Below are 22,969 nucleotides of genomic sequence, written 5' to 3'. Positions count from 1 at the left end.
GTTTAGTGCTCCATTCTGTTCAATTCTCCTGTTCCATTGGTGCGGTTTCCATGCCAACCATACCAAATACTTCCACTTTCTACCTGGCAATATTCATGCATGTCATTCAGTTGTTGTTCTTTGAAAGAAAAGTGAAAAGCACTTACAGAGTGCAGGCAATGCAAATGATAAAGCAAGGTAGCTTTCTCATTTTAGTATTACGGAGCACAGCATATTTCTGCAGGGGCCAGAGAAAAAAAATCACCAGGCCTTGCCCTGTCGAGAAAAGGGGGGTAAGCGAAGCTTATCGTGTGTGTATCTGACATTCGTGGTGATTTTCTTTCTTTCTCTCTCTCTTTCTCTCCTTCTATATTTCACTCTGTTTCCCTTTCTCTCTTTTTTTCTTTCATTCTCTCTCTCTTTCTCTTTCTTTGACTTTCGTGGTGACTTTCTCTCTGTATCATTTCCTCTCTCTCTATTTCTTTATTTCTCTCCCTCCCTCTTTCTCTCTCTTTCTATTTCTCTTTCTTTCTCTGACCTTCGTGGTGACTTTCTCTCTCTCTCTCTTTCTATCTATCTATCTTTCTCTATTTCTTTCCCTCTCTCTTTCTATCGTTCTTTCCCTCTCTCCTTATTTCTTTCTCTCTCTTTCTTTCTATTTCTCTCTTCTTTCTCTTTCACTCTTTCTGTCTTTCTTCCTTTCTCTCTCTCTTTCTTTTGCTCTTTATCTGTCTCTCTCTCTCTCTCTTTTGTCCCTGGTATGTGCCATTGAGCTTGGACCATTTGTGCACTATCGCCAGGATCGGCCCACTTTTCAGCGTGACACTGCCGCCGCCGCCACCACCACCACCACCACCGCCGACACTTGTGAGCCTCTAAAGCTTCGCTTAAAAACATGCATGATACGAACCTGCCTCGGCAGCTCAGTGGCTCTGCCGTAGGACTGCTGAGCACGAGTTCACGAGTTCTATCCCGGCCACATTTTGATGGGGGAGTAATGCAAAACCACTAGTGCACTTTGATTTAGATGCACGTTAAAAGAATCTCAGGTAGACAAGGTTAACCTGAAGTCGAGCACTGTGACTTGCCTCATGATGAGATGGTTCTTTTGGCCCGTAATACCCCAGAATGAAATTTTAGCACACGATTCAATAAATCATAACATCCGTTAACTCTTGCGGCAGCACTGCAGTTGACGCGGGAAATTCCGGCAGAGCCCATGTCACGATGACTGCAGACGTTACGGTTATTAGCATTCAAGTAATGTAGCGACACACTGCATTGTTCGACCTCTTTATATAGAATCTGTGGTGGTCATTCCGAGATTTACTTTGCTTCAGCTAAATGGGAACTACGCTGTATCCGGGATCTGTCCACTTCACTGTGAGACTCGCTTGCCAGGGGTCGACCATAAACCGTGACGGTATGACGACAACACAGTAAGGCGATGTAATGATGCAGCAGAAATGACGTTGATGGGACGGCGAAGCGGGCACGGTGACGGCGGTATGACGGCAACGGGATGACGATAGAACGAGGACAATGAAATGACGACGAGCGTATGATGATGCGACGACGACAGTATACGACGATAATTGGATCACGAAGTTGGAAGGACCACGACCGCATCACGACGACGGTATGACAAAGCATGCGTGGGGATGACTGCATGAAGGGGATGCCGTAACAACGGCGCCATAATGATGAATGAATGGCGGCAACGTAAACACGATATAATGAAGCAGAAGGAATGACGTCGATGGAACGTTGAAGGCGGAATGTAGCTGACGGCGTGACAACAATGGGAATGGCGTTTCTGAAATGGTGAAGATGGTGCGGTGATAGCTTGATGAGGACGGCATGACAACAATGGGGTAATAGCGGTCGTATGTGCCGAAAGTCGGATGACGAAGCTGCTGTGGCGAAAATGGAACGACCATGACGACATCGCGACTAGAAGTACATACCTGGTGGCCCGAGCTAGTTGACAGCTAGTTGACACTTGACTGGGTCGACCTAAGAGGCAGATAGATGATAGACAGACAGATAGATAGATAGGCTCAAATTGCCTTAAATAAGCGAAAAGTGGTATCGGTTTGAAAGGTACTCCAACACAAAACTTTATTTGATTGGAAAGCCTGCTAGCAATGAAAGCCCGTTAAATTAAGCTTGCTCCCTCCACAGGGTTGTGGAATATGACGTTACGCACTTTTTTGAAGTGGTCAAGGACATGAGTTTCGTAAAATGAAGCTGTTGTATGTTTCGTAAGCTCAACAGTTTGCCTATACGCAAGCTTGTTGAGTTATAAGTTGCTCATCACCATGTCCTGTCTTATAAATCATGAATTGTGTATGTCCAGATTTTCTGATATTAGTCATGTGAATACAATAACTAGATACTAGAAATTTGGGCAAAATGCACATTTTACTTACGTATGTATCGTGCCTATATATTTAAAACAGAGGCAGGAACTTTGGCTCTAGAAATATATTAGCGGCATTTTACTACGGCTCAACGTGCATACTTTGATGTTTGTGCCTATAGTGGATTTACAGAGCCTATAATACCCTTTACGTGCTGTCCTAGCCTCATTTTGTTTTGGTGTGATAACCCACTCGAGAACTAGACTTAAGACAGCCAAATATTACCACAAGCACTTAGCCGGTGTTTGTGCTAAACACGAATTGCTCGGGCTCAACCCTGACACGGGATGTGGGGCTTATTTTGGACGTTCTGGGAAGGTTCGACACCATCTCCAATGAACCGGTTGCTGAGTTATATCGAAACTTGAATCTGTCTCGTAGAAAAATCCCGCGCTTTCAGATACTGAAAGAACTGTCAAATGTTCTGACCGGCTAACATTCTGCATTTAAATACGGCATTGAATCATCAAGCGTTCGGAACTACAAATATGTTCCGCTAACTTCGGTGGGTCTTGAGCGTTCGTTTTCTGCACACGAAACAATATTCAGTAAGAAAAGGCGCTACATGAAACACGAAAATCTTAAGATGGTGCTTCTTTGTCACTGCTTTCACAACTTTTCTTGTGGTGTCTACTCATACTACGTTTCATATAAATATTCTAACCGATGCAAGTTGCGTCATTACGTTTTTTGTGTTCCGTAGGAAATCATAAGTTATAATTTATCAGTGATCATCAGTGTTGCTTGTGTTTCCATTCTTGGAGTGTGTTCTCATGGTACTCCTTACTGGATAGCACCACGCACACGACATCAGAAACATGTGCACGAGATTAGTGACAATCATTGTTGCGTGACAATGTTGCATATTTACCCTATTTCATATCATGCAATTTTTCTGCTTTTAACATAGGTAAGCTGCATATGAGAATATCACTAGTTGTACTGTGACGGGAATCCTAAAGCTTGAAAAGCGCCATGTAAATTACTATAGCTCACTGCTGAATTGCCTCCGAAACCTGTGATGGCACATTGCTTCTTAACGGAGATATCGGATGCACAGTACTGTTTTGGTGTCAGACACGATGTGCGTATAACATTTAATGAAATTGTTTCACATGAGACAGCTATGCAGTAAGGCACCCAAGCAACAGCTTGCCGTTGTCGCCGGTAATGTTATGATGTCGTTTAATAGTTAAAGTACTTCAAATCAACAAAGCCACAGTGGAATAAATGTGGGAGAAGAACGCGGTTCGCTTTCTCAGATGCGGGGTTTGTAAACGCTTGCACGTATCGGCCAATATGGTTTGTATAAAACTGGGAAAATGAGGCCACATTCCTTCTGCATGGTTATGGTGGTACCATGGTTCCTGTCAGCACATCAAGCGTGTTGCTGTGTTGCGGATGCTGTTGAAAAAAGAATTTACAATGCTCTCAGTCGTTATAAACTTTTCTCCCACAATAAAATGTCCCACAAGGGGGTAAAATTGATAGCATGTGCTGCCGTGACATTGTTTCCCACACTAGCCCACATACAAAGAAACGCAAGCGGATTCCAGCACTCAGCAACAATGAAAAGTTTTTGGGAATGTTGCTCGCTTTGAAAGACCAATACATGGCTAAAGCAATGGTGCTGTTCACAGAGTGGCTGATAAAAGAAAGTTTAGGCCTCTTTTACTGCAATAGTTATGAACAATGGCCTCCGCATCGATGCTGGCTCCGTCCTGCTTTACCGGGTGTAAGGGTGTTTAATTCATATTTAATTGGTAAGTGATCGCTTAGTGCAATTTATAGTTCCCATGAAACTATGCACCATACTTTGTGTAATATTCTGATACATTGATACTACTGTCAATGCTTCGCTCTTTGCGAAAAAAGTCGCAGGCCTGCACGGCACACGCAGCACAGTCACAGCGCAAGCTGGTGGAGCGGATGAAGAGTAGCTCCAATTTGGGCACCACGCACAACAGGGTCTTCACAGCAGTCTGTTCGCCTCGTTTTGACGAGAACGATCTGAAATGTCCGCCCGGCGTCGGCGGCGAGCTGCGGCTTGTAATGCTCTCTGCACAGCAGTCTGCTGAGCCCGATCAAGCCTTACAACTGCAATTACATGTCGGGCACGCCGCGTTTGCAGGCACCTTGACTAGATGGCGCCACCATACTGGCGGAGGCTCGGCAGCTCGGGAGCGCGTTGATTGCGCGCCTCGTCTGAATCGCATATCGTCGTCTGCGCCTGCGCACGCAAACGCCTGCAAACGTCTGCTGCGTTTGCAGGCACCTTACCTAGATGGCGCCACCATACTTACGGAGGCTAGGGTTGTCTGCCCCTGGGTGCTTGCCTTATAGGGCATTTTCCGCCACCCGATAGCAAGCGCTTGCGTGGCTCAGTAGTAGAGTATCTGACTCCCACGCAGCGGGCGCGGGTTCGATCCCAGCGGGAAACGCGTGCTTTTTTCGCATTTCCGGCGATAGCGGTTACTGCCCAACGCCGGCGGCCGCCGCCGGCGGCATTATCCCGAACCAAAACGGCTATTGGAATGAGCCCATAACAGCTTACGCTTTAAATGTGCTGCTTTTAACAGCGAAGCTGTTTTAAGTCAGCCGTAATGTGTGGTTCGTATCAAGAAACTACCGCGCCGTAGCATGGCAACCAGGAGGGTGGCATACCCGGGAGGGCGGCGCATGCGCACGTGGTCTCCACCTCGCCAGCTCCCACCCTTCCCGACCCCCGCCTCTCTTCTCTCCGCGGCGCGCTGAGCCCGGAGAAAAAAGAGGCGAAAGCTTGCACTAGGCCGCGCAAAGCTCAAGACACAGCGAAGCTGGCCGATTGATTGCGTGTCTTGGTTGCAGCTAGGTTGAACTTAGCTATGTCGATGCTTAAACTTGGTTGTAGCTAGGCCTATACTCGCGTACGTCATCTGTGCTAGTACTGGAAAGGTGCGCGGCGGTGGCGCGACGCTGCGGGGGAGCATGACCTCATACCAGCTGTGGCGGCGGCGATAGCGCGGCGTTGGCGTGATGGCGCGGCTCATCTTTCCAATACTACCGCACCGCACCCTTTACAGTACTAGCGCAGATGACGTACACGAGTATAGGCCTAGCAGGGCTGATTTTTCGCCATGGCGACGCGGAAACACGGCGGAAATTCGGTTTGCTTCACTGAAGCTACACTAGCATGTAAACAATCGGTCGTAAAATTGAACATGGTACCAAAAGTGTAGGCTGTAATGCTGATCGACACGATCAAGAACCAGCCCTTGCTCTACGACAAGAGTGGCACTAAAACGTACTGTCAGCAATACTCAAGATAGTATTCAACGTCGCGCGACCGGAGGTGCGGCAACGAAGCCTTGGCGTGACCCAACTTATCGCGCTTTTGCAAAGCCAGGCGAACCCACCACCGCCGTTTCCGAGGTGTCCGCGTCTTCCGTTTATTCATTGTCCATTTCTAGAAAACAAGTAGGTAGAAGTATAAAAGCCATTTCTTCTTCCGCTTCCACGGCAGACAATAGTTAGGCAGATTCCTCGTTGGCGCTCCATAATTCTCCTCGCACGTGCACGGTATGTTGCAGAAGTCGCGGGGTGCTTTTCTCGTCGCGACGATAGATTGGGAGCGTAGGTCTCACGTAGGACGCGCAAGCTTTGGCGAGCCCCAACACAAGGGCCAGCCCAGGTTTTAGCTGTGGTGTTCCCGTTGCCCCTTTGGTGTCCTGGAGGCACCGACAATACGAAATGATGAAATGTTATTACAACTTGTAAATAAAAACTATTAAAGAAATATTATCACGCCTAGGCACCAACCTGTGATTCAGCGCTACCGCGCCCGTGTGAGGAGAATTACGGAACGCCAACGAGGAATTTACCGAAGGTCGCAGATGACACGCGAAGTTGCGTAAAATGATTACTTTTGATGACGGTATGTGGGTCAAAAAATGAACATACCGCTCGAAATAATGCGACAATGAGCGCCACCACGCCGACAAACGTACGCAGACGAGATGGATCTGGACGAAAACGGCAGCGGCGGCCGCGGCGGTAGCAAAACAAATGTGAACAACTTGGACAGGCGTGGAAAAAATTTTCCGGCCGCTTTGGCCTTTCCGGCCGCTTTGGCCTTTCCGCCCGCTTGCCGCTTCCCACGTGTGAACGTAGGCTTAGCTTAGTCTGCGCGAGAAACGTCACTTGTTTGCGATTGCGCCCCTACGGAAGGCTGGCAATTACTGTTGTGTTGTTGAATGCCAAACCAGCAATTACGGAAGGCTGGTAGTTGCTGTTTTGTTGTGGAATCCCAAACCAGCAATGTACACAATGACAGCAGTGAAATTCCACCGACTCGCAACAGAATGCACGAAACAGACAGCCGACAAGCATGCATGAATTACTGCTGTGCGCAGTACAGCGTAAGTAAACTCTTGTTGCAGGCGCTGACAGTTCTCGTCGGAGTTCACGCGTCCTGAAAAATTGATTATGTGCACGATGCACTGAACAAGACCGGAGTTCATTCCTGCATCACTAGTACACCAATCAGTTGAGATTCTGTGAGGTACAAGGCCGCCTCCTGTTTGCACTGGCGTAAGTGAAGCAGAAATGAGTTGCACGCACTACTTAAAATGCGTACACATGCCATATCTATGCTGTGCGGTGAAATATTCTGTACAATTCTGAATCTGTTGACGTAAAGGCAAATGCCGGCTGCACGCTCGCACACAGCGGAAGACACAGCAGCCCATGCACTTGCCGCAGGAAATGCAACCCTCTCGTATGAGGGAGCAGGGCGACGAAAGCTTCAAAAAAAAAAAAAAAAGCCTTACGCGTTTTTTCGCGTATTTAGGTTTTCTAGCGCGAAGACGCAGCGAACAAGCTATTGCTATGGGAGTAGGTATAGCCTGGTCACACGTGCATTTTCACGCGTATAGCCGTCCTTGACTTGTGAAACGCACTTCGCCCCGACGAGGACGACGCCATCTACGCTTAACGGAAATTAACAATTAATGATGTCTTCTCAGATCGCACGGGTCGTCTCAATGATGCGTTTTTCGAAGACTGGTCCATTCAGTGGCGCGATGAGAGACCGTTGGTCCAAACGCCCACTGTACCTGTCGTACTTACTGTATGTTACTGAGCTTACTTTACTTTTTACTTAATTTCTGCACAAGCACAAGCACACGCGAGGGGGGGGGGGAATCCCATGTCTTTGATATACATGGATAGAGTCTGCTTAAACTACCGCTATTTATTATCGATCACGTGACGTAGAAGAAAGCAGAAGCTTGCCCCCCCCCCCCCCCCCGGTCGGGCCGGCGAACCCCCCCCCCCCCCGAAAAAAATTTTTCGCTACGCCCCTGAGGCCTAGCTACAACCAAGTTTAAGCCTCGACATAGCCAAGTTCAACCTAGCTACAACCAAGAGGCGCAATCAATCGGCCAGCTTCGCTGTGTCTTGAGCTTTGCGCAGCCTTGCGTAAGCTTTCGCCTTTTTTGTAGTGTGGAGCTGTCACTAATGTGGTGGCCATTTGGTAACTCTGGAGTTAATTATGAAATACTATAAAGTTCAGGGAAAAGCAAGCACCACAAGTAGTATTGAAACTGATATCACCTCCTTTGAAAAGTGTTACTCCGTCTCACTGCACCGCGCTAACATTTGATGAAGGTGAAGTAAAAATTGAAGAAAAGATCATGTAGATATTTTTTGTGTGTATGAGTTTGTTGTGTAGGAAATAATGGCACAGTATCGTAGTGTGTGAGCCTAGGAAAGTCAGTGAAGATAGCATCGATGCAGATAATTCTATAGGGCAAGAGTGCTGTGTGCCTGCTACCATCATTGCTTTGTAAATTATATCCAGATGCGACGAAATTAACCTACTTGGTTCAGTTACAATGTTCTTGCAAGAATATCCAGCCAACAAGCAATTGAAGAGGCCTGTGCAGGTTTTATTAAAATAGCGCTGCATGTCGAGCGAGAAAGAAACGTCTAATATATTCTGGCTTCGATTCGAGTCTTTTTACAAGTTCAAAATTGTATATTTATTAGAGCATTTACAAAAATGCGTAATGTCTGTGACAGGGATAGTTTGTCAGCGCAAACGCGGACAGCGCAAATGCGCAAACGCGGACAGAGGACGGGAAAGACGGGAAAAGGGAATGAACATATTGAAGCGCTGACTTCCAGCTGAGGGTTTATTAAAAAGGGCACACATACCAATATAGGCATACTCGAACACGTGATCGCAATCGCGTTTTAACTTTACGAAGTTGCTAACAGAGCTAAAACGAGAAAGAACAAAAACTAAAAGCAAACATGGTCACTCATCGTTCATTTGTGAGAAAGCAAGGTAGATCAGGAGCGAGAACCACTCTCTGCGATAGGGCAACTAATGGCTTGCTAACAGAGTCATCTTCGGCAGGGAAAATAATAATAATAATAATAATAATAATAATAATAATAATAATAATAATAATAATAATAATAATAATAATAATAATAATAATAATAATAATAATAATAATAATGTTTATTCACCAAAAAATACAGAGGAACACAAACACTGCAGGCCGGTCTAAGCCTTAGTTGGCTTGTAGCACCATGCCATGATCATGATACAAACGGTAAATGAAAAAGATATCGATGATACATGTTATTGGACCTCAAGGTCCGCCGGCTACCACGCTGTCTTGATGAAACAGAGACGGCACATCTTAAGCGCGTACTCTTTTAATGGAACAACGAATTATAAATAGAATGGTTTCATGCCCTCGAGCGAGCGGAGCTCGTGAGGTGCAAAACGATGATGATGAACGATCTTCTGCTGGGCGTATGAAAGACGAAGTTCCAACATCTTCCCGCGCCCAGCAGAGGGCGTTATTAAATTTCCAACGGGTAGAGCAGTTGAGCAGGCGTCTGATTTCGGATCCGCCCGGCAAACGTAGTGAACAGGAGGGGACCTTTGCATCACGTCCGTTATGTGTGTGAGCCAATATATCGGACGTCTTCACGGGCATTGTCGGTGCGGGCATTGTCGCTGTACATGACCTTGCATATTCCTCTTCGTGAAATAAATATCCTGAAAGCAAATATGCACTTTTCGGCAGTCATGTCTTCGACCAACTCTTGACGAATGACGGATGATGGTCCAGCAAAGTCAACTCCTGTGAACAAGAAAGGTTGTGCTTTTGTAAATCTGTCTTCTGGTAAAGGAGGTGTTTCTTGCTGTACTAGCTTTGCTTGCAGCCGCTGACATACCAGGCATCGACGTATGGTTTTCTTGACTAGTTGTCTGGCCTGTGTAATCCAAAATCGTTCACGAATCTGAATCACGGTATCTCTGACGCCGCCGTGTAGTACCTTCATATGGGCTTGTCGGATAGTCAGCGTCTTTCGGCAAAAGAATCAGATTCTGATTTCCATAGTTCTCGTTTTTGCTGTGAGCACGACCTTGTACACGAATTAATCTGTCCTTGTCGAAGAAAAGTCGTACATGCTCAATCTGGCTCAGCACGGGAATAAGCTTGTTTTCCGAAAGCCACGTCAGTTCGTCGCTGAAATGTGTCTTCTGCTCGATACGTATCAGGTAGAATTCTGCCTCTTGGGTGTGACGATCGTGTGACGTAACGCCAGCCATATTTTTAGTTGGCCTGCTAGGCTCAGTGGCCCGCCGAAGCTCGGTGGGCAACATTGGTTCACCGCATTGAATAAACATCGCGAGAACAGCTGCTCGGCGGTCAGTCATCGTTCATCACCACCACGCTGCGCGTCGTATCTGGAACGGGGGTTCCTCGGCCCCTCCCCTTTCGCTCACGGTCCGGGGCGGATCGTGACACTGGCGACGAAGGAAGCCCACGTGTCGACCTAAGCCACCGAGAGCGGCGAAACGCCGCCCCCTGTCCCTGCCGCCATGCAGCTGTACGGGAGGCACGAGCCGTTCGAGGGTGATGGGTCCGCCTGGCCAGTCTACGAGGAACAGGTTCACGTGTTTTTCCGGGCGAACGACACACCCGAGGCAAAACAGCTGGATATTTTCCTGGCCAGCTGCGGGACCCTCGTCTTCAGTCTCCTGCTCGTCCTTCTCAAGCCGGCCACATCACATGTCAAGACACTCAGTGAGCTGCTCAACACATTGCGGTCGCACTTCAGCCCGGCACCGTCAACGTTAATGGAGCTTTTTAGCTTGAACAACCGTAGCCGCCGCGAAGGAGAGACCCTCGGCCAGTTCGTCGCTGCGTTAATTACGAGGGTTAGCGAGTGCCTGCGCCTTCGGGGACCAGCTCGACTCGCTGCTCCGGGACCGTTTTGTCTGCGGGATAAAGAACCCCACCATGCAGATACGACTCCTGGAGCTTCCTGATCCCTCGCTGGACGACGGCGTGAAGGCAGCGCAGGCGATGGACTCTGCGGCCAAGGACGCCGGCGAGATTGCACGCGCGACCGGCTCACCGTCGACAGAAGCAACGGTCAACAAGATGACGACTAAGGGTGGTACGTGCAGCGGCTGCGGTGGTGACCACTCCCCCTCACAATGTCAGTTCTCCCAGGCACAATGCTTAACGTGCGGAAAAACTGGGCACCTCGCACGGGTTTGCCGAGGGGGAGGACGAACAGCGGACAGCAGCAGCAGCCTAGATCAAGCCCAGGTTCCACACAAGCCCGCGGTCAGGGTAGCCGTCGCAAGGGTTCGCGACGAAGACGTGCGGCAGCAGGCGCGGGTCCTTCAGCGGCCAGGCTCCACGTCGTGGCCGAGAACCCGCCAATCTTCGACATGTGGCACACAGGCCTAGTTCCGTCGTCAGTGCTACCGTATCTGCTGACCGTTGAAGTCTGCGGGCACCCCATTTCCATGGAGCTGGACACAGGGGCGAGCGTGTCGGTCATGGCCGGGAAACTGTTCAAGCGTACTTTCCCCGACGTGTCCGTTGAGGCTTCGGGCATGATGCTGCGCAGCTACTCCGGACAGCGCTCCCAGGTCCAGGGTCAGGCCCAGGTCCGCGTTCGCTTTGGTGGCAAGGAGGCAACCCTTCCCCTTTATTTAACCAAGGGGTCATCACCGACACTGCTGGGCCAAAATTGGATTCACGCACTGGGTGTTCGGTTGCCGGAGTACCAAGAGGCCGTCTTACATCTGGTCAAAAATGTCCCAAGCCTCCTGACCGATTTCAAGTCCCTGTTCCAACCGGGGGTGGGCACATTTGCTGGCACGACGGCTAGCATTGGCACGATGGCTAGCATTACTGGCACCGACGACGGGGGCCACCTGCAGAACCTGCACAACGTCCTGGTACGATTGCAGGACGCCGGGCTCAAGCTCAAGCGGGAAAAGTGCGTTTTCCTGGCCTCCAGCGTTGAGTACCTGGGACACGTCATTTCCCAGGCTGGCCTGTCCCCAGCGCCCCGCAAAGTTGATGCTGTGCTCAAGGCGCCAAAGCCCCACATCAAGAAGGAGCTTCAGAGCTACCTTGGCCTCATCAACTTCTACAGGAGTTTCCTACCGAACCTGTCGGCGCATCTACAGCCCCTCCATCTTCTACTTCGAGATGGTCAGCAGTGGACCTGGAAGAAGGAGCAGGAAGTGGCATTCCAGCGCAGCAAGGAGCTAATCACCAAGGCTCCAGTGCTGGTGCACTTCGATCCGGACAAGCCTGTCGTCCTAACAGTAGATGCGTCGCCGTAAGGCGTGGGAGCCGTCCTCGCGCACCGGAACAAGGATGGCCAGGAACGCCCTGTGTCGTTTGCTTCCCGTCGGCTTCTTGCTGCAGAGCAACGTTACAGCCAGCTGGATAAGGAAGGACTGGCCCTCATGTTCGGGGTCGAGCGCTTTCACCAGTACCTATGGGGAAGAGAACTTGAGGCAATCACGGACCACAAGCCACTGCTGGGTCTGCTGGGGCCGGACAAGGCGGTTCCCGTGCAGGCCTCGCCTCGAGTGGTACGCTGGGCCTTGAGGCTTGCGGCCTACAACTACCGGCTGGTCTACCGTCCGGGAAAGGACCCGGGACCTGCTGATGCCCTTAGCCGCCTGCCCCTGCCGGAGGTGCCAGCTGCTGCTCCAGAGCCTGCTGAACTGTTCATGCTGGAGCACGCGTACCCGGAGGTACTATCCAGATCTGCGGTGTCACAGGCGACCAGCCAGGATCCAGTCCTGTTCCAGGGGGTCAAGGCGGTGTCCCGAGGGGAGGAGTTGGTGCAGCAGGCTTACAGCCACAAGGCTGCCGAGCTGAGCCTGCAGCAGGGCTGCCTACTCTGGGGTTCCAGGGTTGTGATCCCACAAAGTCTCCGGTCCAGGGTCCTGCAGTTGCTGCACGCGGGTCATCCTGGTGTAGAAAAGACGAAGATGGTGGCCCGGTCTCACGTTTGGTGGCCTGGCCTGGACCACGACATTGCTCACATGGTGCAGAGCTGCCAGGAGCACCAGCGGGCCTCACGTCATGTGGAGATCACCCCCTGGCCATTCCCACAGAGACCGTGGTCCCTGTGGATTTTGGGATTTTGGGGGTCCCTTCAAGGGGGGGGGGCACTACTTCCTGGTAGTGGTGGACGCCTTTTTGAAGTGGGTGGAGGTCCTACCTGTCACCACTCCTTCAGCAGGCGCGACCATTGCGGCGCTGCGACAGGTCTTCGCCGCCCAGGGGTTGCCGGACGTCATCGTGTCCGACAATGGCCCCGCTTTCGCCAGCACAGAGTACCTGGCCTGGCTGACAAAGAACGGAATTCACCGGATGATTCTTCCGCCGTACCACCTTGCTTCAAACGGTGCAGCCGAGCGGGTGGTACAGACAATCAAGGATAAACTGAAAAAGTGTAAGGCTGGAGATTTCCGGACGCAGGTTGCCGGGGCACTGTTTCAGTACCGGACCACGCCCCACGACGTCACTGGCCGTGCCCCCTGCGAGTTCCTGCTGGGTCGGATGTTAAAGACACCCTTGGACGTCCTGCATCCAGACTTCCGGTCCACAGCGCTCCTGAAAAAGTTGAAGCAGAAGCTGGCTGCTGACAGAGGGTGCCGTCCCGGGCCTTTGCCGGAGCCGGGAGCTCCGGTCTTCACCAGGAATTTCCGTCATGGTCCACCCTGGTCCGCCGGAGAGGTGCTATCTCCTGCCAGCGCCTCATCGCTGCTCGTCCGCATGCCGGACGGGAACACGTGGCACCGGCACGCTGACCATCTTCGGCCTCGCCTCGTGACCCAGCCTGCAACCTTGGGCGCCACTTCAGAAGGCCAGCCCGCAGGGGGGCCAACGGCAACACCGGTCGCTGCCAGCGAAGCATCAGAGGCGGCAAGCGTCGCCAGTTGTGCGGCACCCGTTGAGCCACTACCAAGTTCGGCGCCATTATCAAGGTCGGTCACTGCTGACCCTCCGGACGGAGCTCAACTGGCTCAGGGAGCACCCGGCGTTGCCACACCCGGATCGTCAACACCTGTGCCCAGGCGGAGTACTCGACAGCGGAGGCCGCTGGACCGTTACTCGCCTGGTTAACACTTTTTTTGTGTTTGCGTGGGCAAACAAACTGGGGGTAAGGGGGTGTGACGATCGTGTGACGTAACGCCAGCCATATTTTTAGTTGGCATGCTAGGCTCAGTGGCCCGCCGAAGCTCGGTGGGCCACTTCTTCAAATCGGCCTCATGCAGGCCGATTTGAAGGAAGGCCTTTTCAACATCTGCTGCCATAGCTACCTTGTATCGCCGGAAACGCAAAAGTATTGCGGCTACGTCTGGGTTTAAGCTCGGCCCAGATTCCAAATTTTCGTTCAATGACTTCGCTCCACGTTCATGCGAGGATGCGTCGAAAACGATACGAATCTTTGTTGTAGTCCGGTCTTCTTTGATCACCGCTCTATGTGGCATGTAGTAAATTCGAAATTTGTACGTGGAACTTGAATAGGAAACTCTTTCTGCTGATCCTTCTTCCAGATACCCACGAATGGTCTTGTCGAACCTTTCCAATAGGCTGCGGTCCTTGCTGAGCTTGCACATCAAATTACCAAGACGTTTAGTGGCCGCAGAGAAATTGTCTGCCAAGTCCACCGTTTTCTTCCATGGAAGTCGAACTTGATAACGACCGTCCCTTTTAGTTATATTTTTCTTGAACTCTTGTAGCGTCAGTTCACCATTTCACTAAAAATTGTGAAAAGAGAGTACCGACAACAAAGCGCGAAGTAAATACAAAAGAAAAAGGAGAAGAAGGGCACTTGAACAATGCATGAAATTATAACACAAGGCAAAGCTCGGAAAAGAACGATGACAAGGAGTTATGAACGATATCAAGTTCGCGAAAGTAAGCGTTATAAAGATTCTGTATTCTGTGGACAGTTGAGTGTTCGTGATGACAGGCAGGAACATAAAAGGTCTATGTTCTCTGGTGATCTTACGTAGGATACGAAACATGACACAGTTGAGAAGTTCGGGATACGTGAGGTTACCGTGAAGGAGTTTGAAGAGAAACAGAAGGTCAGCGCGATTACGTCGGTCGCAAAGTGAGGGCAATGACAACAATCCAACAGTGCTAGTACAGGGTGCAATGTCCAGGTTTGCAAAACGGTGATTATATATGCTTGGAAACTTTTTCTGGACGCGATCTATAATGTCACTGTTGGATCTAGAAGAGCCATTCCAGAGGACCGACGCATATCGAGTTGAGGAAGACAGACGGTTGTGTATAATTTGCGGAACGGTGTAGGAGACTTGAATTCCCGCGATAGTCTGCATACAGAACCAAGAGAGCGCATACCCCGCATTGCAACACGTTTAGTGTGAGCCGAAAAGTGTAAGGTTGCATCAAAAAGTACACCAAGATCATTGATCTCGCAGACCTTACACAACGGCACAGAATCTACAGAATGAGAAAAAAGTACGTGCTGTTTTGCGTGTGAAAGTCATGACATTGATCTTAGCAGCATTCAAGGTAAGGTTATTATCCTTTGCACCATTTAGAAAAAGAAAACTGGTCAGGTTGCAGGGCGCGACAGTCATCAACAGTGTGAATTTTCTTTAAAATCTTGATGTCATCGCCATATAGAAGGAAAGAAGAGTTCCAAATAACAGAAAGAATGTCATTAATAAAAATTTAAAAAAGGAGTGGTCCTAATACTGACCGTTGAGGGACGCCGCTAGTTGCCTTGTAAGAAGAAGACGTTTGGCCATTGACGTTAATATAACACGATCTATCAAGAAGATAACTGCGCAAGAGATTCACAACTGACGAGTCAACATCAAAGTGCGTAAGCTTGATCAGAAGCAGCGAGTGGCTGAGTACATCAAAAGCCTTGCTGAGATCACAGTAGATGGTGTCAACTTGCCCCCTTTGAAGTACCGGCGTGCAGATCTGTGTCATGAAACTTGCGAGATTTGTGATAGTGGAGCGGCCGGTGAGAAATCCATGCTGATTCGGAATGAGCGAGTTCTTCACAGTAAAAGACAATATGTTGTTAGGAGCGAGCTCAAAAATCTTGGACATTAATAGTAATAATAATAATAATAATAATAATAATAATAATAATAATAATAATAATAATAATAATAATAATAATAATAATAATAATTTATTAAGAAACATCCAAATCAATACAAAGAAACGGGCCTGTCTAAGTCCATGAGGACTTGTGTGACTAGGCCCGGCAGAGTTGGTACAGCGATGTGGTTACATATATACATATTAACTCATTTTTTAACATCTTTCAGACGAATAGTTGGTAGTAATTACCTGTTAACAGACAATGACATAGCAAACAAAGATACAAAAGCATAAATAACTGAAATAACTAATCGCAAGAATAATTTAACATTTCGTCAATAATTTCTTCAACAGTTTTTTTGAAGTTGCAGAAAAGAATTCATCAGACAAATCATTAAATATTTTTTGGATGTGTACACTTCTTCTGCATTCTCCATACTTAGTAGCAGAACAGGGTACTTTAAAACGTTTTTTTTTTCTCTCAACAATCGAGGAGCAACGTATGTCTCTGTAAATTCGTCACTACAATTATGTCGAATAATAGCCGTCCTGATAAACAAATTCTCGAAAGTGCAAAATCCCAATTCATGAAATATATTATTGGAATGTAGTACAGTACTATAACCAACATTTTAAATATATTAGTAATTTATCAATCCGATTTTTCCATCTTTCTGAACAAAAGAAGAATGGTATGCCATACCTCAGCACACTGTATGCTAGTGCGTGAACTATCATTTTTTTATTGGTACAGGTACTAAACTCTTCATATTAAAGAGTAGATATGCAACACTCCTTAAGTTACCACATAAAAATGCCATATGATATTGCCATGACATGCCGCTGTGGAACGTTATACCAGAGTCCTTCCATGTTTTTCTGGTCACGAAACTCCGCCGTCACGCTATGGGAGAGGTTCATACGCTGCCCAAAGCTGCCGCGACGCGGCGCCACTGCGCGTCGGAGGGCATCGTTCGCGTACCGAAACGCTTGCGCAGTGCGAGGCGAGCTGAGTGATCGGGTGCGTTCTGTGCATGTGCTGCGCTATTTTTCGAGTGCCGGACTGTTTAGTTGAAGTGGCGGGGTGGGACAACGATGCCGAACACGTGTTGCGTGCCGGGTTGCCGTTCCGGCTACAAGGGAACGACCCGAAAGGTTCGTTGTTCCGTTTGCCTATTGACAAGGAGCAGCGCGAGAAATGGAAGCGGGCCATACCGCGGCAGGAAGGTGGCGGTTTTAACTTCGAATCGAAGTATACGCGTGTGTGCGCGAAACATTTCGACGCCTCCGACATCGTCTACCCGACATCGTCTACAAGTGCCCTCCAGCCAGCTAGTCGCTCTCCTCCAAATTGTGGAAGATCATTTGGAAGTGTACACACTTGACAAAACTGCCTGTTGTGATGTATACATGAATATTGTGGAGAATGTTTTGATGGACAGTCGTACTGCTACAGCTGCTGTCGGCTGCAAATCGCACTTCGTAAGCACAACTGCAGAAGTAGTTCAGTTTTTTCTTAAGACCCGCTTGCATTTTTTCACAAGAGAAAAAAACAAGCAGATGCAAGCAAAGGCACGAACTTCATGTCCAGCAGGGGGTGGTAGGAAACCAACTAGTTGAAGGGGTACCAGTTAAAGGGGCGCAGTATGAATCACGATTATCGTGTAAAGGCGACCACTTACAAAAAATTGCAATGCTGATGAAGGAGAACAAGGGTGTTGCAAGGTCTGATGAGGGCATTGATTATAAAACACATTTGTTTCATGATTTGTTGCAACCTCAATTTGTGTTATGCTAGTGTAGCGTAGTTCACATCACAATAATAGCGCCTTCACCACGACAATCTATGAAATGTATAACATTAGAATTCCTTTAAATGCAAATGTTAACAGAATAATATGCATTGTTTTATGAAGGACTCTTCATAAACTCTTCATAACCAGAAGGACTCTGGTTATACCCAGGTATTTGAATGTCTCCACATATTCTATAGCAGTACATTTACATGAATTGCAATGTTCATCATGTAAAATTATTGGTAAGTTTATGTTTTGCGTTTTTCATGGACTTCGAAAGCACATGAGTTCGCTTTTATTAGCATTGATAAATACACAATTTTCTTAAAACCATTGCATGGCCTTATGAACTGCATTCTGTAGAGCGTTAATAGCTTCCTCATAACGTATGTGGCGTGTGAGTAGGACCGTATCATCTGCATATTGATACACCGTAGCTTTTCAGATTATCGAGGGAAAGTCGTTCATGAATAAATTAAATAACATCGGTGACAACACGGATCCTTGGGGAACACCAGCTGTAATATATTTCCTATTGCTAACATTTTTTTACTACCCATGGCTCCCTGTGACCTGTCATGCAGATAATTACAGAGAAGATCAAGAAAGCTTCCCGTGAAACCCAAACCAAACAACTTTTCCAATAAAATGCCATGGTTAACTGTTTCAAATGCTTTTGGTAAATCCAAAAACAAAGGACAACTATACAGATTCTTATCTAGCGCAGAATATAATTCATCGGTGAACTCTTCTAACAGTGTTATAGTACTTCGCTCCGCAATAAATTCACACTGTGTTAGTGCTAGTACAGGAAATTTCTTTAAGAAGGAAATCATACAATCAAACAGAAAGTTTTCCAGTATTTGGGAAAGTATAGGCAAGATGGAGCTAGGCCTATATTTTTAACATTTTTAGTTTTCAACATCCCAGTTTTATACAGCGGCTTAACAATTGCTGCTTTTAATGTCTCGGGAATTGATGCGTTGTTTGTAAAACAATTTATCATAAAAAGCAGTATGTCTGCTAATGTGTCAAAATTTCTTCTTAGTGTGGCAACAGCCAACCCATCTATACCTGGTTGTTTATTAGTTCGAAAACTGTAAATTATTCTCCTGAGGTCTTCTTTCGTCAACGTAGGCCAAAAGCAGATGCTTAAGCAGTTTGTTTGAGCGAGCAAGTGTGTCTCTGAGACTGCGTAGTACTAGAAAAACGTGTGAAAAATTGATTTATCAGCCACTATATCTGGCGTATCTGAAAAAGATTCTAGGAACTTCGTAGGCGTGACACTATTGCCTCGGAGATTATTTATTAAAGCCCAAGTTTTTGCTGAATTTTTGTATGCTTGATTGAATCTAGCTAAAAATACCACCGTCTTGCGGATCTCAAGAGAGCAACGATCCTATTTCTCGCAATCTTATATTCTGTTTTCAAGTCTTGATTTTTCGGCGTATGCCGGCTCCTGTTCCACAACCAGTCTCTGTAGGAAATAGCTCTCATTATGTCGGCCGCAAACCAGGCGTAATTTTCCCTGTGTTTTTTAGTTATTGTGTACATACTAGAAAGATCAAATTTCTTTAGCTGCTCACAAAATTTTTCATACACTCCAGTATAATTCGAATCCCCAATCATTTGCGCCCAGTCAAACTGTGCAATGAAATGATCAAGTGTTCTCCTATTAAATAGCTTCACTTCCATTTGTTTGCTATTATCTTTTTCTCCTGACTTGTCCTTTCTGGGAAGGGGCAGATTTGCACTAAGGCGACATGCCGCAACATAGTGATCCGCTATCTTTTGACGAATGACACAAGCCGCTAATGAATAATTCGGAGCTCTTATTGCTATGTGGTCTAGACAGGAAGATACTAGTCTATTTTGCAAGAGTTATTCTCTCGTAGGTTGAATTATAGTCATTTGTAAGCCGTAGGTTGATAAAATGGAAAGGTAATCCGATACAGTAGTTGAATTAGTGTTCAATATATTGATGTTTAGATCACGCGCCAAGCAAATCTCATCCGCTGCTATTTGACCTTCTAAAATTTCTTCAATTTCACGCAGGAATTGTGTGACACTATTATTAGGACGATGATAAATAGCTAGCAGCAATGATTCTGTGTTAGTAAGCGTGATTTTTACTGGCAGCCTTCCACCTTGGTTTAAACACAGGTCCATAACTACAGTGTCATATCTTGTCCTAACAAAGAACGCCAATCCACCTCCTGGTCTTTTCTGGCGTGACATAAAATGGGCTTTGTAACCCTTTAATTAAATATAATAATAATGTGTATGTGATGATTATGTTGTGGGCGCAGGTCAGCCAGACGCACAAGAAAGCAACCATAGACACAAAGAGACGTCTTTATGACACGAACGGCACATGGGACGAATACGGGAACACGAACTATACAGATAAACTGGGTTAACTGTCACTGGCGAGCACTCACAGTTCTAATCAGGAGTCCGGCCTTGTGGCGACGGCTCGGCGGACTTGCTCTGACGGCGGTGAGTACTGGCGGCGGTTGAAGCTCAGGATGGCTCCAGGACGTAGCCTGGTTCCGGAGCGTTAGCTCTGGGTCGTAGCCCGAGCTCGGCACCGTATCGGTGGGATGAGTGCCGGGACGAAGCCCAGCACAGCAGTGGGGTGAAAGCCGGGTCGACGCCCGGTTCGAAGAACAGGACCAGGGCTCTGGGACGTAGCCCGAGCCTGGCAGCACGGCAGTGGTCGTGCGAGCCGGGACGAGGCCCAGCTCAGCAAGACCCACGACGGTGGCAGAAGCCGGGGCGACGCCCGGTTTGGAGAACCGGACCAGGGCTCTGGGACGTGGCCCGAGCCCGGCAGCACGGCAGCGGTCGTGCGAGCGGGGACGAGGCCCAGCTCAGCAGGACCCGCGACGATGGTAGAAGCCGGGGCGGCGCCCGGTTCGCAGTGCAGGACCGGGATGCCGGGACGTGGGCCGGCGTTCGGTCCGCTCCATCTCGCTGCACAGCCCGTTCTGTCAGCCTGGCTGCCCCGTCGTTCCAGATGGTCTCTCCCGCCACGCGCACCGACCACGCGCACCAGCGACGCTCACTCCCGCGCTTTTCGGCCCCGCACGCCGAACACAAGCACGGAAAAGCCCGCGCATTTCACCTCTCGGCCCCGCACACCGAGCACAAACATTAACTGGCATCCTCCTACCACAGTGTAATATTAATATATAAATGTATAATAATAATAATAATAATAATAATAATAATAATAATAATAATAATAATAATAATAATATAAATAATAATGTTCCACTTGGTCGTGCTTACATTGAAAATATAGAGCCCTCACAATAAAGAAGGCGGTACAAATCAATCCTAACTTTTTGATCTGGCTGAATCTAGTTACAACACTTACCGGGTACACAGCTAGCTATTTGTGAGAGTAAAAGAAACGCTGGCTTTATAGGATTTCTTGTCATTACTCTTGTTAATGATGCCTGAGCTCTCCGTTGTTTACACATTGCTACAGCGCATTACTCTTGCGCTCTTTTCCCCTTTTCCCAGGTCAATTTGGTGGACACCCGGCAAATTACCTCTTCATGCTGCTTTTCAACTGGATCTGCATAGTTGTATCCTTCTATGTTGGCAGTTGGTTGGCCTGTTTATTACCCTCACTGACGAGGGTAATAAACACGTCCCCTAGCTCATCCGAGAACTCCAGAATTTCTGCAATGAGCTTCTCTGCTGTAGCTTGTTGGCACAACTTTTCACAGAAAAGCAGTGCGAGAATGGCACAGGAATTGGACAGGCCGCAGGGTTGACTACCAGAACAAATTGTGAAACAGCAGCGTGTAAACGAGCACTGAACAGCGTGTATACCAGAGTACGTACTGGCTCTTGTGTAGAAAAAATCAGCAGGTATATATAACTATTTATCTAAACCGTGGGCTGATTCACGTTCACATTTCACAAATAGGTAAAATGGTGTAGTGCATGCCATTGATTGTGATGTTTAGTTACAACGCTTGTCTCTTCTATCCAGAGAAAATAGAAGTATGTGTCATCTGCAGGGTTACTGTGTATTTGTAAAAGCTTTCGTCGCTATAGTCAGTGACAACCTAAGAATTCAGAAAAAGCTCTACCCACAAAAACGCAATGCAGCTGCCCTTTAATTCTTAGAGCGAGCCGATACAGCTAGGAGCCCGCTCACAGCTCAAGTACATGCTCTGCTAGTTGTAATGCTAGGCTAATTGGATAACGAAAGCTTGTTGTTTTAAGGTAAAATATTACCTTTGGCTGAGAACAGGTATCAGCATGACTCACAAAATTTACCCAGAGCTTTCAGGTTTAATACTAAAAGCAGTGACACAAAGGCATATCTCTACGAAAAGAAAAACATCCGTTTTGAACACACAATACCCGTTGACGTCAAGGAAATAAGTGAACCCGATTGGTTGACACATGTTTTCAAATGTTTTAAAACAACAACATAAAAACGTGAACTGCGCAAGACTAAGAGATTGGTTCGGGCTAAAGCGCTCACCAACTATCTTAAGAGAACAAGATCACTTTATGCATCGTTCTACTTTAATAAAATACCAGAAGTTTCCAACGTATTGTCATTCCAAAAGTAAAAGATTTTGTACACTGCATGGTTCTGGCAAACGACTGGGAATAATCACAGAAAACGATGTGAGGGGAGTTTTTCCAACAATGTTTCGCTAACTATCGTATAAAACAGATTAGAGTATCGTGCTTTTTGTATTTTTATTGTCTGACTATTTATCCAAAACATATGGCTACTGTATATGATGGCATGGAGGGTTGTGCTGTACATGTTGATTGCTTAAATATGTCATTGCTTACACTACTGCTTGTGCAGGAAAAACATTCAGAAATGAGCCACGCGATGGACAAAGATAGAAAAAGGAAAGGAAGAGGAGAAGGCAACTTTATTTCATCAATTTGGCTTAGTGAGGAGTGGCTACCAGGCGATGCCTGAGAGCCACCTCCTCGGCTCTTTCAATGACCCAAAGTTGAATTTCCAGGCTCGGGTCCCGGAGTATTGCTTCCCATGCTTCAGGCAAGGGAGCGGCCGGGAGATCTGGGGGGGGGGGTCTGTCCTGCAGTCCCAGAGAATATGATATGAACAGGCTATGGACCCACATAATGAGCTGTATAGGTCTGTCAAGTCAGCGTAAAAGTGTGTGTATATTTGTGGCTTGAGAAAGGAGTGCGTTTGGAGCCGGCGCCAGGTTACTTCTTGTCCCTTGGTGAGCTTAGGATGAGGTGGGGGTTTTGTCCGTCTTGCGAGGCGGTAGTGTTCGCGGTATGTGATCAAGGAGAATGGGGAAGAAGGTGAGTAAACCTG

At 47.7% G+C, this 22,969-nt stretch overlaps 1 protein-coding gene across 1 annotated transcript in view; it reads left to right on the top strand.

The window, feature by feature from the left end:
- Nucleotides 1–22,969, top strand: part of LOC119462366 (derlin-1) — a 49,097-nt gene that overhangs the window by 6,414 nt on the left and 19,714 nt on the right. Inside the window, exon 3 of the mRNA XM_037723710.1 lies at nucleotides 21,163–21,227. Within this exon, the coding sequence (XP_037579638.1) occupies nucleotides 21,163–21,227 (65 nt within the window). The remainder of the gene's footprint in view (nucleotides 1–21,162; nucleotides 21,228–22,969) is intronic.

Source organism: Dermacentor silvarum, chromosome 8 (assembly GCF_013339745.2).
Source record: "Dermacentor silvarum isolate Dsil-2018 chromosome 8, BIME_Dsil_1.4, whole genome shotgun sequence".
Lineage (NCBI taxonomy): Eukaryota > Metazoa > Arthropoda > Arachnida > Ixodida > Ixodidae > Dermacentor > Dermacentor silvarum.
This window is presented reverse-complemented; position numbering and strand designations above follow the sequence as displayed.